This window comes from Micromys minutus, assembly GCF_963924665.1.
Source record: "Micromys minutus genome assembly, chromosome: 17".
In the NCBI taxonomy this organism is placed as follows: domain Eukaryota; kingdom Metazoa; phylum Chordata; class Mammalia; order Rodentia; family Muridae; genus Micromys; species Micromys minutus.
Genome location: NC_137952.1, coordinates 49,666,308 through 49,681,736, shown reverse-complemented (window position 1 = coordinate 49,681,736; position 15,429 = coordinate 49,666,308). Strand labels below are relative to the sequence as shown.

At 41.9% G+C, this 15,429-nt stretch overlaps 1 protein-coding gene across 3 annotated transcripts; it reads right to left on the bottom strand.

Moving 5' to 3' along the window:
- Nucleotides 1-151: 151 nt before the first annotated feature.
- Nucleotides 152-13,961, bottom strand: POLR3F (RNA polymerase III subunit F). 3 transcript variants are annotated; one of them, XM_080931197.1, is made up of 9 exons: nt 13,832-13,961; nt 12,929-13,038; nt 9,822-9,889; nt 9,072-9,139; nt 7,910-8,022; nt 6,305-6,448; nt 6,009-6,116; nt 5,015-5,206; nt 152-3,806 (listed from the first exon to the last, which is right to left on the bottom strand). In XM_080931197.1, exons 2-9 carry the CDS (start codon nt 12,983-12,985, stop codon nt 3,729-3,731), a joined length of 828 nt encoding a protein of 275 aa, XP_080787323.1. In that variant the 5' UTR covers nt 12,986-13,038; nt 13,832-13,961; the 3' UTR covers nt 152-3,728. The 3 variants fall into 3 exon arrangements, with proteins under 3 accessions (XP_080787323.1, XP_080787321.1, XP_080787322.1); XM_080931195.1 differs by having other exon boundaries at nt 12,929-13,046; nt 13,832-13,942; XM_080931196.1 differs by having other exon boundaries at nt 152-3,745; nt 12,929-13,046; nt 13,832-13,942.
- Between the last annotated feature and the right edge of the window lie 1,468 nt (nt 13,962-15,429).

Genomic DNA, 15,429 nt, shown 5'->3' with positions numbered 1-15,429 from the left:
TTGTGTTAGCCTAAAATGACTTGGGGGTTCTAAAGTCAGGAAAGACCTTTGATTGTAACAAAAGGCCGCCCTGGAGGATAGAGGACATCATACACATGTATGTATATGTCTACTGTAAGTATTCACATGTCAATGAATAAGAGACAGAAACAAACCAAATGAATATATTTTAATCCTGCAGCAAAAAACAAATTGCAAACTGTTATTTATGATGTTAATTTTTTAAGAATTCAAAAAAGCAGAGTAAATAATTACTAATCTCAAATTCAAGTAGACTCAAATTGGATTATAGGTTTGGCCAAATCACTGCTTACTGCTAAAAAGCCAGTTACACACACACACACACACACACACACACACACACACAAAACATTTTTTTGAATTTTTTTCCTAAGTTTAAAAATCTCAGTTATAAACGAACACATTTCAGTCTGAGATTCAACAATTCCCCATGGGAAAGTATGCAAGAGAGCTCTCTGTTGAGCTGTGCAGTCTAATATAAACAGTATGCACAGGCAACTAAGTAAAAACTTAGTTCTTAATCGTTTGTGTCAAGTGCTGGCCAGCCATCTGGCTCAAGGCTACTGTACAAAACATCAAATACAGGCTATTTCCATCACAATAGAAAATGTCAGGATGCTGTCTTTGGATCACACTGCTCTAGGGCACACATTTTGTACTCAGCTCCCACCTCCTATGTAGTAAATCCGATGTTGAGGCTTCACCAAACCAGTACCCTATCGTGTCTATCACAGAATGGAATTGTCTGACTGCTTTACCTGATTACCACCAAACCCCTCATCTAAAACTTATTTATTGCCAAATTGAAAGTTTAATGTGAATAATTTTAAAAAATTTAAAGGGGTGGGGGGCTGGAGAGATGGCTCAGCGGTTAAGAGTACCTATTGCTTTTCCAGAGGTCCTGAGTTCAAGTCCCAGCAACCACATGGTGGCTCACACAATCTGTAATGGGATCTGGTGCCCTCTTCTGGTGTGTCTGAAGAGACAGCAACAGTGTACTCATATACATGAAAGAAATAATTTAAATTTTTTTTAAAGTTTAATGTGAGAATCCATTCATTAAAATCCACTAAATCATTTCATGATGTCCTTTTTTATGGATCACTTTTAAACAGTGTCCTCAACAGATTAGTATGTGTTCTCAGGTGAAAAAAATGCCTAATACTAAGTGGGAAAATGAAGAATCTGGGCTTCATCTGCAGTTTGATTTTGTGACATTATGATTTAGAGGCCCACAATTTCTTTTGATAGCTTGTTCCTGTAGAATTCATTTTATTTACAACAGTTGCTACGTTTTCAAACTAACCTATCCCTCTCAGCTAGTACAGTAAGAAGATGTTACAAGGAAAAAAAAACATTCAGAGTAAAAAATAATGCTGAAGAAAAACATTTAAGCTCTGTTTATTCTGGTGAGGTAAGGAACGTCTCTAGCCACCGAGTGCTAATTTAAAAACCCATTATCTAATTATCAAGACAATGAAAAGCCAGGCATGGCTGCTAAATGGCTGCTTGTAACCCCACATTTGGGAAGCTAAAGCAGAACGGTGGGTTCGGTGCCAGTCTAGATAAAGTGAGTTTGAGGGCAGTTTGTAGTGGTGAGCTTATCTCCAACAACAACACAAAAGACATAATGCAGAGCATGTTTAGAAAACACAGGGTTTCTTTATGTAGCCCCAGCTGTCCTAGAACTAACTAGCTGTGCAGACCAGCCTGTCTTCTACCTCAGATCTGCCTGCCTCTGCCTCCTGGGTCCTGAGATTTAAAGCTTTCTCCATTATACGTTGTGTCTAAGGTTTTTTGTTTGTTTCACTACATTTTTTTTTTTTTAATAAGCCAAAAAGCATGGGCCAACTGAAAGGCTTTGCAGTGTGCCCTCTTTGGAGCTGAGCTCTACCACCTCAAGGCAGTGCTCTAAATAAACAGCATTGCTAGTTACCCTGAGATACATAGGACCAGTAAAATCAAACTCACTAGCTCATTTTTATCAGATGAATTCTATAACCAGCTCTAAAGAGCTCTAAGCATTTAATGCCACCAGCTCAACAATGTCTACTCTAGGGCTGGAGAGATGGTTCAGTGTTTAAAAGCACTGACTCTTCTTCCAGAGGTCCTGAATTCAAATCTCAGCAACCACATGGTGGCTCACAAGCATCTGTAATGAGATCTGATGCCCTCTTCTGGTGTGTCTGAAGACAGCAACAGTGTACTCATATATAGTAAATAAATAAATCTTAAGGAAACAAAACAAAACAAAATGTCCACTCTAACTGGATCTGCCTTACCCATCAAGTAAGCACTAGTCTTATCTTACAAACAAAAAAGACAATCCACCTGCCGAGCTCCTCCAAAGGCATATGGCTGTCTTCTGTGAACAGCATGCCAACAGCTGAGACTGACAAAGTACACAGTGATAGTTTTCTGCTTAGACTCATTACACTTGTTTGAATAAAAGGGGACCAGCTGAAGACTGGTTACCACTCCTCAGAGGTGAATGAAGGGCAGTGTTCTATTTTCATTTTTATATCTGAGACAGGATCTCTCCCTATATAGCCCTGGCTGTCCTAGAATTCACTATGTAGAGGAGGCTGGCCTTGAACTCACCATGATCTGCCTACCTCTGCCTCCCTCTGCTGGGACTCAAAGAATACATCACCACATCCAGCTATTTTAAGATTTAGTTAAAAGATTAGATATTATCTAGTTTTCTTTGACAGAACACTATAGATTGATGGTTTATCAAGAAAATAACTTATCATGATTCTAAAAGCTGAGACTGGTTTAGTGCTACTAAACCATACATACTACAGTACTAGTAGTACGTTACTTAGTCTGATGAAGGCTGACTTCCTTATTTTCCTGTGTTCTTTCATGACAGTGGGGTAACTGAACACTTTGGGTCTCTCCTATACAGGCCCTAATTCCTATTCATGAGGAATCTACACTCATGGTGTCACCTACAAAAGGTCCCATTTAGCACATTCCACGTAGGACTATAAAACTTGAATTTGGCGCTGGTAGAGAGAGTCACACTACCGGCATGGAATAAGAATCTGGAAAAAAATCCAGGAAATGATACAATTAAGGATAGAGAAAGTCACAGTCTTAACAAGAAAGGAGCAGTGAGATGATTTCCTTATCATGGAGTGTCCGTGATGGGAACCTGTCCTGGGCAGCAGCATTTGGGAGTGAGGTCAGTATGGAGGCACACTCCTCTGAAAGAGTCCTGCTGGGGGGAGGAAGAACAGATGCCCACTTCACCACCCAGGCCCCGAGCTGGCACACACTCCCATCATCAGCTGTTCCTGACTTCAACATCTGTAATCTCTTCTCAACAAAACCCAAGAAAAACCACACAGAAATGGTGGTGACAGACCCGATGAGTTTCCAATGACAATCTTAAGTAACTCAAGTGAACATCTCTCTCCAGCCTTTGTGTCAGTACTTGGTCAACACAGGTCTGCGGGCTTCTTTTCCTTGGTCTTCCAGACTTTCACGGTATTGTACTTTCTCAAGAAGAAGCTTCCCAATTAAACTTTATTAAATTAATCTGCTTTGTGTTCTGTCTTCATAAATAAATGTTTTCATAGCAGCAAGTCAGTATCCATTATTGTGAAGTATGCTTTCAAAGAAATTTGACACTCCATCATGAATTATTTGTTCTCCAAGAAGTTCAGTTTCCAAATGTAAATAAGGTTCACCGCTCTCTATTAAAATTCGAGCCACTCTGTCATGTAAATACAATTAGATGGTGAAATCTCACCACCTTCATGGCAGTCATCAAAAACCTTAAAATAAAAAATAAGTTTACATTCAAAAACTCCACCAATTTAAAGCAGTATTAAAAGAAGAAAGAAAAAGAAAAAATACTCATTGAAAAGATAAGGACCATACTGAAGATACGGTAACTGCCTACTTCCTTGTCATGGTTAACTATACGCTTTTATATTTTTGGTTTGTTTGGTTCTTTTGGTCTTTTTTGTTTTGTTTTGTTTTTAAAGAAAGGGACTCACTTTGTAATCCTTGCTGTCATGGAATTCACTAGGTAGAATAGGCAGGCTTCAAACCCAGAGATCCAACTGCCTCTGCCTCCCAAATGCTGGGATTAAAAGTGTGCACAAGCCTGCCTGGCTTGGAGGTGTACTAACAGCATAAATGTTCCACCTGGACAGAAGGTTATCAGCAGGTGCACAGGAATGAAGGAAGTGAGTCCTATACTTATGGACAGTTAATTTTTACTAAGTTCAAGATATTCTGTGTTTAACTATATTCAAAAGATACTAAGTAGAATTACCAGGATGTTGGCTTCTGTCCAGGAGTTGAAATTGGGTCACAAAGAGCTTAGGGTTACAGACAAAGGCTATCATAATGAATGTGGCAGAGTGGCAGCCCATGAGTGTAAACGTCAAAGGACAGAAAGTGCTTTTTGATCTGTAGCTTCAAGAGTGAATGAGCAGAGGTGCTAAGGCATACTGGGAAAGCATTATATGTATTCTAAGTGATATTTTCTGCTTAAATTTAGCATTCTTCTTTTTCTTGGGGGAGGGTACTAGGGATCAAATGTGGAGAACAGAGGACCTGTGTACCCTAAGCAAGTGCTCTGCCACTGAGCTACACCCACCCTAAGTTCCCTCACTCTACAGAGGAAAGAAAGAAAACCACTAGCTCCAAGACACAGGAAGGATTACAATGTGTCTGGTTTATAGTGGGTTTTCCACAAATCTCATTTCCTTCTCCACAGAAAAGAACAGTTAGTCTCAGTGAAAACACACCCATTTTAGGCCCACGAGCAGAAGGGCATGTCCCTACCCTGCATGTTCCAAGAAAGCAAGTAAGTCCTATTCATTAACAACCTGTGACTCCATCAAGGGTCTGGAGGGAGGGTTACACAGCTCACATGACACTTACAGGCGGGAAGCCTGCTATGCCTGCTCTTTCTTTATGGCATCTGCATGTGAGGGTGATGAAAGCCAACAGTGAAGCAGCTCACACTTACGGGACAGAGCCCACAGGGCGCCCGGACCAAGCCAGTGGGCGGGAGGATCGGGTTGACTGCCCTGTACAGTTTCATGTGTCCGTCTACGCTGCCAACCGTGCCTTCCTTCGCAGCGATGATCGTCATCTCCACCTTGCCATCGTAAATGAGTGTGTTCAAGATGGTCTCAATGTCCTCCATGGACAGCTCCACCTGGAAAGGGACAGAAAGCAAACATGAAGGACAAGGAGGCATCCTTCAAAGGAGGTATGAAAATAGCAGTGGTCACAGCTGCTAAGTCACGTGGAAAAGCCATGCTCTCCGGAAGAGTAATGGAAGGCACGTCTGGGGTGAGTGACAGTCCACATGAGCACAAGCCATTGACGTGAGGACAGAGAAGTCTATCTTCATGCTGAGCCTCACTCTGATGTCATCATTCTTTAGAAGAAAATCTAGAAGGCGTATGAATTTGGCAACCAGAAACCCTCTAGAATTTGATGGACATTTTTTTTTGAAATTTAATTACATTTAATAAAATTAAAGTTGATGTACATTCTTAAAATGTCCCTATAGAGAGACACTGGAGACATGAAATAATTTTGAGTTCCTAGTTTTTTATCAGTGAGAAATCTGGGAACCAGGAACTGAAAATGACTTCTCCAAATACCACTTTGGCTTCTTTGCAGACCATGAAAAGCATCAGTGTCCTTATGTAAAGGTCTTCAAAGGGCGCTGAGAGACCCTTCCATGTGATTAGGTAAAAAGTATCAATAAATGATACTAACACTGTAACAAACCCAACTATCACCCAAACAAGAACTTAGAACATTTCAGTTTGGATGAGAAGAGTTCACCAGAGTCAGATACCATATAGGCCTCTGCCTGCTCTAGGACAGTGCTTCCCAAAGTGGGTTCAGCAGAATGTGGACCTGAAAGGGCAGATGGGTCAGACACACCAAAGCTAGGGCCTAGTGAGGAAGCCTGGACCACACAGACAGGGTAAAGAAGCTCTGACCTTACTGATACCCAGTTCACAGATGTACTTCCACACTTCATGTGATGAAGCAAATGAGCTGTTCCTTTGTATCACCGGATTCTGTTTACTTTCTCTTGCTGTCTCTGCCTGTGAGATTAGAACAAGAGGCTCAAGCGAAAATGCATGTTAGTGCTAAAGTGCCGCACCAACTGTAGCATGCGGTAAAAATTCCCAAATCTTAGGATTTTTGATCTTATAAAATATGATATACAAATGTCAATCTTTCAGAAAGTCGCTTTTTAAAAGGACTTGTGATGTTTCCTTAATGACCTTACCTTGCTTTGTAGGAATTTGAAACACTGTTGATTAAGCACCTCAACAAATTCAGATTCAAAATCCTGGTCACTGTACCAGGCTCCGCCAGTCACAGATCGGTCTGGCTGCAGGTTGTACAGCATATACACCTTCTTTTTGGAAGCCTAGGAAAGAATATGCACAGATCACTTCTTTATAAACTTTTCTAGAAACTAAGCTTGAACAGTAAAATTTGTATTTTACAACAGACTTCAACAAACAGAATTACTGCAAAGATAGCAGAGTTGTGAACTTGGGACTGTCTCTGAAGTGAGGGCCATTTTCACTGCCCATGTCTGTGCTGTGTAGCCTCACAGGAAGGGCTCAGACCCCGTGTGCTATTTAAGCACATTTTCCTTTGCCTTTCGTTTTATTACCACCATTAATTTCTGCAAGTACTTAGGTCAGCCCCACTCCTCTAACCCTAGTGTGTTTTCTAAAATTCTGTCACAGTTATTTTAATTTTTCAAATTACTTACTTACTGTGTGTGGGTATTGGCGTACATCTGGGCTATTACTCACGAATGCTAAAAGAGGGTGCTAGCAGGGGATCTAGGTTCAGATCCCCTAGAACTGGAGGTGCAGATGGTTGTGAGCTGCCATGTAGGTGCTGGGAACTGAACCTGGGTCCTCTGGAAGAGTAGTCAGTGCTGCTAACTGCTGAGCCATCTCCAACCGCTAGTTTCTGCATTCCACTCTGGCACCCCCTAACATCTAAGTAACTTTAAAAATATTAAAACCATGCAGACGGCTGGACACGGCAGCAAACATCTGGAAGTGCCATGCCTCAGGTGGTGAAGGCAGGAAAGACCCTCCTTCAAGACACTCAAGACCAGCGCTGGCCATAGCGTCAGATCTCTCTCACTAAAATGACAGCACAGCCAACATACTCTGTGCCTGTCCATGGGTGTCAGCACATGCTCACGCTTCTGTCGTACAGAACAGCTTAGCTGCCCCAACACAGCTCCTGAGCTTCCTCCATGCTGCGTTCCCCAAGACTACCAAATGTTCAACTACTGTCTTTTCCACAATGTCACCTAGTTGGAATCAGTGTGCCTTGTCGATGTGATTTCTCACACCAAGCAATAAACATTAAAACCACTCTATGTCTTCACAGTACATCATCTTTTTTATCACGAAATATTCCAGATAGAGAGAGAAAAGAAAAACCATAAATTTGGAGTAAGAAACACAGGACAGGGATCTTTCTCTGACTGGGTTATCAGCAAAGTGCAAAGCAGTCCATACTGAAAACAAGTAGCACTTGCTGAGAGACAGTGTGCTAGGGTAAACTGAATTATCTCACACAACACAGCACTAGGACATGCACTCAAGCTCCAGACTCTTCTGCAGAGCACAGGACGAAGTTGGGAACAGGAGTCCAGCAGGGAGCAAGTTTAAGTCAGCACAACAGGAGCTAAACTTTTAGTCTCTTAAAAAAAAAAAAAAACGAAACAAAACAAAACCAACAACAGGGAAACCATCTGTCTTAACTCCCAAATAAACTAGGGAGTAGAAGCTGACAACGCAGCTGGCACGGCGGCCCTGACTGAACGCACGGTGGGACCAGAAAGACAACTACTCACTGCTACAGACTTCACAGCTTTAATAAGCTTTTTACTTTCCAAATTCTTGAGGATTTTGTTGATTTCTGTTAAGGGCAAGTTACTTTTGTACCGAATATCTCTGCTCCATATTCCTGTAAGAAAGTAGGAAAGCTGATAGCACACCATTTAACACAAAATTTAGAACTGTTTTCAGAAACTAAAGCCTGAAGAAACAAAACAAAAGCCTGGGATAAAGACTACAGGAGTCAGTAATAAAGTGCATGCTTTACATTCTAACTGAAAATTTCTTGGAATCTTGGTGTGGTTGGTTGGTTTTTTGAGATGGCCTCACTATGCAGTTGCTATGCAAACCATGCTGGCCTTGAACTCTCAGATGCAGCTGCTTCTGCCTCTCCTAGTCCTAGGATAAAGGTGTATATCACGACCTAAAGAGACACTAGAACATTTTCTAAATGAAACTAACAAGCCAACCATGCTCACTGTTGTGAGCTCATGTCACATCTCCTATCCGATCCTTTACTCTAACTGCAACTTTCTGACAGTTTCACTAGGAACTGAGATTTGAATCAGGCTCATCTGCCACCTTCAACCACAGGGGAAAGTGACACAAAGGTTTAGCTGCTTCAGTGCATGAGCATTAATTATTTAAACGACATTCCACTTGTGTGACAGAAAAAAAATAAGGCTACGACTCTTACACTCAATAAATACCCACTGTGGGAAGTTATGAGTTTTCTTTCAAACAAAGAAAGTTGTACATGAAGAAAGAGATTATGAGGCTGGAGAGGTGGCTCAGAGGTTAAGAGCACTGACTGCTCTTCCAGAGGTCCTGAGTTCAAATCCCAGCAACCACATGGTAGCTCACAACCATCTGTAATAAGGTCTGATGCCCTCTTCTGCTGTGTCTGAAGAGAGTAACAGTGTACTCACATAAAAAATACATGAATAAATCTTTAAGAAATTACCTTTAAAAAAAAAAAAAGACTAAGTACAAAACATGCATGCTTAGCTGCATGTAACAGGGCATGCTTACAATCCCAGCAGTCAGAAAGGCAAGAAGATACCGAGTATGAAAGCCTGGTCCACATGATGGGACCCTCTCTTAAAAATACAATAAATAGAACAACACAACACTTTAGGTCTAGACCTAAAAACAACACATCACCCTTCACATGCTCACCTTTATTCCCAGCATCCTCTATGATCTGGTAGACTAGTTTTTCCTGGTTATCAGACCCCTTCATTTTACTGCAAGGAAAAGAGCAGAATTTAAAAAGGAAAAATTGTAGGCTGTATTATTATCTGCATGACTACTTAATTAGCAGACAAGGCTATCACACTGACTTATTGAACAAAAGAAGGGCTTACCTTAAAAAGAATGAAACAGAGCTGTGTGTACCAATATGAAAAGATTTCCAAAGTACAATAAATGAAAAAGACAAGTTACAGAACAGTATGGATAGCATGATCCAGTCTTAAAAAAGAAAGTAAGAAAAAAGAAAGGAAAAAAGATAATATATAAATATAGAATCATCTATGAATATTTAAATCTGTATAGAAGAAATTACCAAAAGCAGTTACTCTGGGAAATGGAAACACAGGACAAAAAGTAGGGGTGATATGAGTTTACGTCAGTTTCTTCTGTGTAGAGGCAGGGTCTTTCGATGTATAGCCTAAATTGTAATCAACCTCATCATCACCATCTTGGCCCCCATGTATCAAGTCCATAGGTGTGCACCACATACTGAGCTACATTGTGTACACATCTCAACAGCTCAGGCTGGCCCTGAACTTTTTGTCCAACTTCCCAAGTGCAGGGATATGGGTATGTGTCACAATACTTGTTACTATGTTAGCATCGTAAAAATACGTATATTACTTATGCAATAAACAAATTTTTCTAGAAATTAAAAAGTAGGTGCTTACTTACCCAGCATTCTGAGAATCCTTTATTCTATATAAAAGGCCTGTATTACTCCTTAAAAGATCCAACTGACCCTAAAGTGTTTTAAAATAGAAAATCATAGTCAATTACTCTGGAAATGCATCAATTCTGATGGCAAGTATTACTACACTAAATAGTTACTACACTAAACTGTTCAGCCCCCCACATTTGTCAGTTCCTCATCTGAGACTGCAGATTTTGCTTACACACCTCAAACAAGGTATTTTTAAAAACTAATCTAAAGACAGTTTAAGCCAGAGATACTAATAGTGTCCCATATGCTAACTTGGCTTTGTTATTTGGGCAGGGCACAAACAAATTTTTAAAATACAAGTTAGTGTATTTCTTAGCCAGTGGTGATGGTGGCTCACACCTTTAATCCCAGGGCTCAGGAGGCAAAGGCAGGCAGATCTGAGCTCCAAGCCAGCCTGGTCTACAGAGTAGGTTCCTAGACAGCCAGGGCTACACAGAGAAACACTGTCTTGGGGGGAAATTATTCTATTTCTTAATGTATATGGATATTTTGCTAGCATATATGTCTGTGTACCATGTGTATACAATGCTCATAGAAGCCAAAAGAGGGCACTGAATCCTTGGGATTGAAGTTACAGCCAGGTGCAAACCATCATGTATGTGGATGTTGGAAATCAAATTCAGGCCTTTGTAAGAGCAGCAAATGCTCTTAACCTGGGGGATGGGGAGACAGCTCAGCAGTTAAGGGCACCAGGGGTTCTTACAGAGGACTGGGTTCAGTTCTCAGGACGCACATGTAGCTCACAACAGTCTGTAACTTCAGGTCCAGAGGATCAGTGCCCTCTTCTGGCCTTCATGGGTACCAGGCATACATGCAGTACACAGACAATACATACATGTAAAATACTCACACATTAAATAAAAATAAATCTTTTTTAAAAAGTTTAGGGTAATATATATAAATACATATTAAAATCTAAATAAATCCAAAATTATATAAAATATGGATAAATATAATTAAAATAGAATTTGTACTGATAAAAATTTAGTCCAAATAAAGTATAAACTTAAATATTCAACAGTATACTAAGTTAAACTATAGTTATTAGTAACATTTACTAATATATACAATTTAATTCTGCAATAGGAGAATTAGGCAAAAAGGTTAACTAATGAACAAAAGGTCTCTAGCAGTGGCATTTTATATAATGAAGTTAAATAAGACAAATCATGTCTGTCGTGATTTGAACCTCTTGTTCCTAGGCATCTTGAGAATCCAGATGTGTGAACCACTGAACTCGCAGCAGATACAAGAACTATAACCAAGAGGGTGCCCGACTGTATGTGAAGAATGTAAAGTAGGTTTACTTACTGGATAAACTGCAACACCCTCCCTTCTTAAGGTATGGCAGAGCGGGGTCACAAAACTCAATTCAGGCCATTCTAGCCACTACTAAACGTGTGTGCTGTGCCATTGTTATGACAGTGGTTTAAGTGGACAATTTGTTGTTGAATTATAGGGCCAAGGATTGAACATACTATGCAAGCTAGGTGAATGGTCCACCACTGAGCTACACTCCAGACTCTCAAAGGGAAACACAGATGACTACAACACTATCTGTTTGGCATTAGTGGATGCAGGACACTCGGAGAAAAGACTGTGGCCCAATCTGGGGCTCCAAGGATCTTCCTGGAGACAGCACAGCAGAGCTGAGCCATTCTACACAGAAAAAGGAAGCCCAGAAATAACCAACTTTTCTTCTTTGGGTAAAAACAGAAGTCACTGGCCCACTGTTTGCTTTTCTATTAATACAATTCCACAAGAAAAAAAGCCACACCTACCTGTTTATGTATCACTGTTCATGGCTCAAAAAAAAAAAAAAAAAAAAAAACTGCTTCTTGTTAAAATCACGTGATCAGAGTTGTGACAGAAACCAGAGGGACCACAACAGTTATTTTATTTACTATTTCATAGAGAAGCTTGCCAAATTCTGAGCCACAAAGATGAAGACAAAGGCTTAACAAATGATAAGACTATCCCTATAATCTCTGCATCAAGAGCCTTGAGGTATAACACAAGGTTGAAAGTTTAAAAAAAAAAAAAAATCAGAAAAGGCCTAGTGTAAGACTCTTAACTGACAAAGCCAAACCAAACTTCCTCAAAAAAAAAGGAATGGAATAGCTTGTGAAAGGAGAGATATAGGAGATCCAAAGTATTGGACAGTATGATGCATTTTTCAAAGTTAGAAGAGAGGCATTTGGGCTACAGGTTCTTGAGTTTCAATGAAAACTCTACTGCACTGTCTGTCACTGAGGCTGTACTTCTGCCCAAAGACCCTCAGTGGGACTTCTTCCTGCTCTTGAAAGCTCACAGTGACAATGACACCCAATCAATGGGCTATTGATAACACACACATACACATACACACATCACAGTGGAAATATTTTATAGGGAATGGTTAAAAGCTAGCAACAGGAAGTAAAACAAGGAGAGAACAGACTACACCCATGTGTCCTTCTGTGTCAATGAAGCTAATGACATAATTAGTTAAAACCGAATTGCATGCAGTTTCTTCATCTTGTCAAATGGCAGGCAGATAGTTATTTTTTCCTTCAAATTCACACATTCTAATCCTTTCCCTGGTTTGGAATCAAGTCACGAATTTTGGCCTTACAATTAGCATATTGGCTCACCAAAAAAGAGGCTTATTGGACTCTTATTGGCTCATGTGATCATGGTAGGGGAGAATTCTTGTAAGTCTCCTGCAAGCTGGAGATGAAGGAGGCCAGTGCATACAATGGCACAGGCCTGATGCATTAGCCTTGGTAATGAAAAGGCAGCGACGCAGATGGACTCTGAAAGCCTCAGGACAAAGAGTGGTGAAGGAAGACTGGTCCTGGGATGCAGAGTAGGCTGGGCTAAGTTCCTCTGTCCTCCGTCTGTTCTACTTAGGCTGATACTAAATTGGATGACACCCACTCACCTTCTACAGTCAGCACAGCAATTCATCATAGCCCAGCCAAGTTGACACATAAGTTAACCATCACAGCAATGTGACAGAAAGCAATGGAAACCATAATATACAACAAATTACAGGAATTATGTGAAGTCTCCTTACCATGGACAATAGTCTATTGATGGCCACTGCCCGTTGCTGGGCTTCTATGTGAGGCATTTCATTCTGAATTACTTGATCTGTGATTCCATGAGGGAACTGGTGGCATAATTCTATAATTCTAGAAACAAAGGTATTAGTGATTTATGTTTGCTTGTTTTAAAAGGCAAATGAGACACATGGTAGTTAAGCTGCAATATCAGTGTTATCAACGGGAATAAGTACAGCAAAGTGAATCCAAGGTGTGCAGGCGGAAGGCAAATGTAGAGTGTGTGTGTGTGTGTGTGTGTGTCTGTGTGGCACACGTAGGGAGTTATAGTGATTCACCATAACTGGAGTCTGTCTGAGAAATTATCCTCTCCAAACAAACTGTAGAAATTAATTTTGTGCGGAGGTGTAATAAACTTATTACCCACAATATTAATGTTGAGAAAGTCGTTGTCTTTTAACTACATTATAACCTAAAAACTCATGTGCGCTACGTTAAGGCACTCACTAAACCTAGTTGGCTCAATGGTCCATTGTAATTACAAACTAAACCCTAAATTGGCCCGAACGTTCTCTTATAGAACTTCCCTTGGCAACCGAGCAATCCTGGATTCGAACACATGCCCACGAACTACGAGGAAAATGCAGGTCTCTTTTCTGGCACTGGCTGCTGTCAAATTCCAAGAGCGCTAATAGAATCCCGGAGGAGCCAGTTACATAGTTTCAAGCTGTCTCCCTGCTCTGGAGCTTCTGAAGAGTTCTACTCTCCCTATTCGGGAGGGGGGAGCCCAGACTCCCGGCAACCTCGCTCCCGCGTGCTCAACCAGCCTGCTCCAGCGTCTCCCCAGGACCGAGAAGGGGGTCCAGCTATCCAGCTGACTTTCGCCTAGCTTCGGGAGCCTAACTTCGCTACAATACCTGTTTTCTATTTCCACCGGATCCGCGTCCGGCGGCTGCACCTTCACCTTCACCTCCGCCATCAGGTTGGTTTTTGAGACCAGAGGAAAAGTGGCCCGGCGGAGTGCGCTGGAAGCCTCGGGAACCTGTGGACGCGCGCCGGGGGCGGGGCGTGGGAGGGGCGAGGGACCTTCTTCCTCCTGTCGCGCCGGGCCTTCTTCATCGGGTCGGCTTGGGGCGCCCATGCTATGCCTGCTCCGCCTTGCTCACCAGGGTCGCCACGACGATTCCTTTTTCTTGTCCTAAATTACAGTGCTTGTCTGACGAGAGCCTCTGGCTCCAATACGCTGAGTGGGGTCGCCTTCTTCAGCCTCTTCCAGCCTCTGAGAAGGCATACTCTTGGACACCTATAAGAGAGTGTCGCAGAAGGAGCTGGGGGCGGATACCAGACAGAGGCTGCAGCCAGAGACAAGGGCGGGGCTGGTTGCTAGGGAGTCGATTTCCCTGCCAATCATCTGCTCGGCTCCCGGTGGGCGGGGAGCGGTCCGCAGCGTCTGTGGTAACGCAGCTGCAGCGGAGGAGCGGTCTTGAGGTGGTGAGAGAGGAGAGGAGACATCGGGTTGGCGGCAGTGGACGTGCGTCGGGGGTCCTTATCTCTGTCCTTGAGGCTGGAGGAGGGTGAGGAGAAGGGCATCTCTCACTGGGTTGGGAGGGAACGAGGCGTCTCTGACTGCTTCGCCAGACCGAGGACGTGACGTGGGTCTGGGTCCTGGTTTGGGCAGTGAGGAGATGCTTCAGGTGAAGGATGTTGGGAGATGCTGGTGGCATGACACTGACAGCGGGCTGCGGTGTGGACCTAGCGAATCAGCCATCTCTGTCTCCTTCCCGTGAGGTCCATTGACCACCCCAGATTTCCAAGAGCAGCTAATAGCTAACCGTGAGCACGTCAGTCTCTAACCAACGGTGTTTATTTAGAATTTAGTTTTCAGCTATCTCTGTTTTAACTGACTCTCACTCGAAGGAAAATGGGAGGATAGGCAAATCCCTCTACATCCAGCCTCATTTCTGAAGGGTCAGATACCTGTAGTTTTTACTCTTGTCTCTCAATCTGCAACTATCCATAAAGGCATTAAATTCGTCTTTTAAATCTAATTATCCCACTTTTCAGAACAAGAAATGTCAAAACGCAACGTGTTTACAGCAACATTATCAGAATTCTAACTACAAAACTAAAAAAATAAAAAAAACAAACAATGACATCACCATTCAACAACAAACCGTCACATGAAAAATTGTAAGCCAGGCAGGGTAGCACATGCCGTTAATTCCAGCGCTTGGGAGGCAGAGACAGGTGGATCTCTGTAAACTGGAGGCCAGCCTGGTCTACAGATCAAGCTCCAGGACAGCCAGAGCTCTTATACAGAGAAGCCCTGTCTTGGAAAAAAAATGAGGATATGCAAGATGTTGGTTATAAAAGTAGGATGAATACGGACATTATGATTGAATAATTATGTAGCCATAACCATTGAAATAGCAGTAAAAGATGCAAATCCTGATTGAGAGGACCCCTCCCCTCCTCAGTGAAAAGATCCGTTTGCTCTCTGTCCTGCTAGTTATTT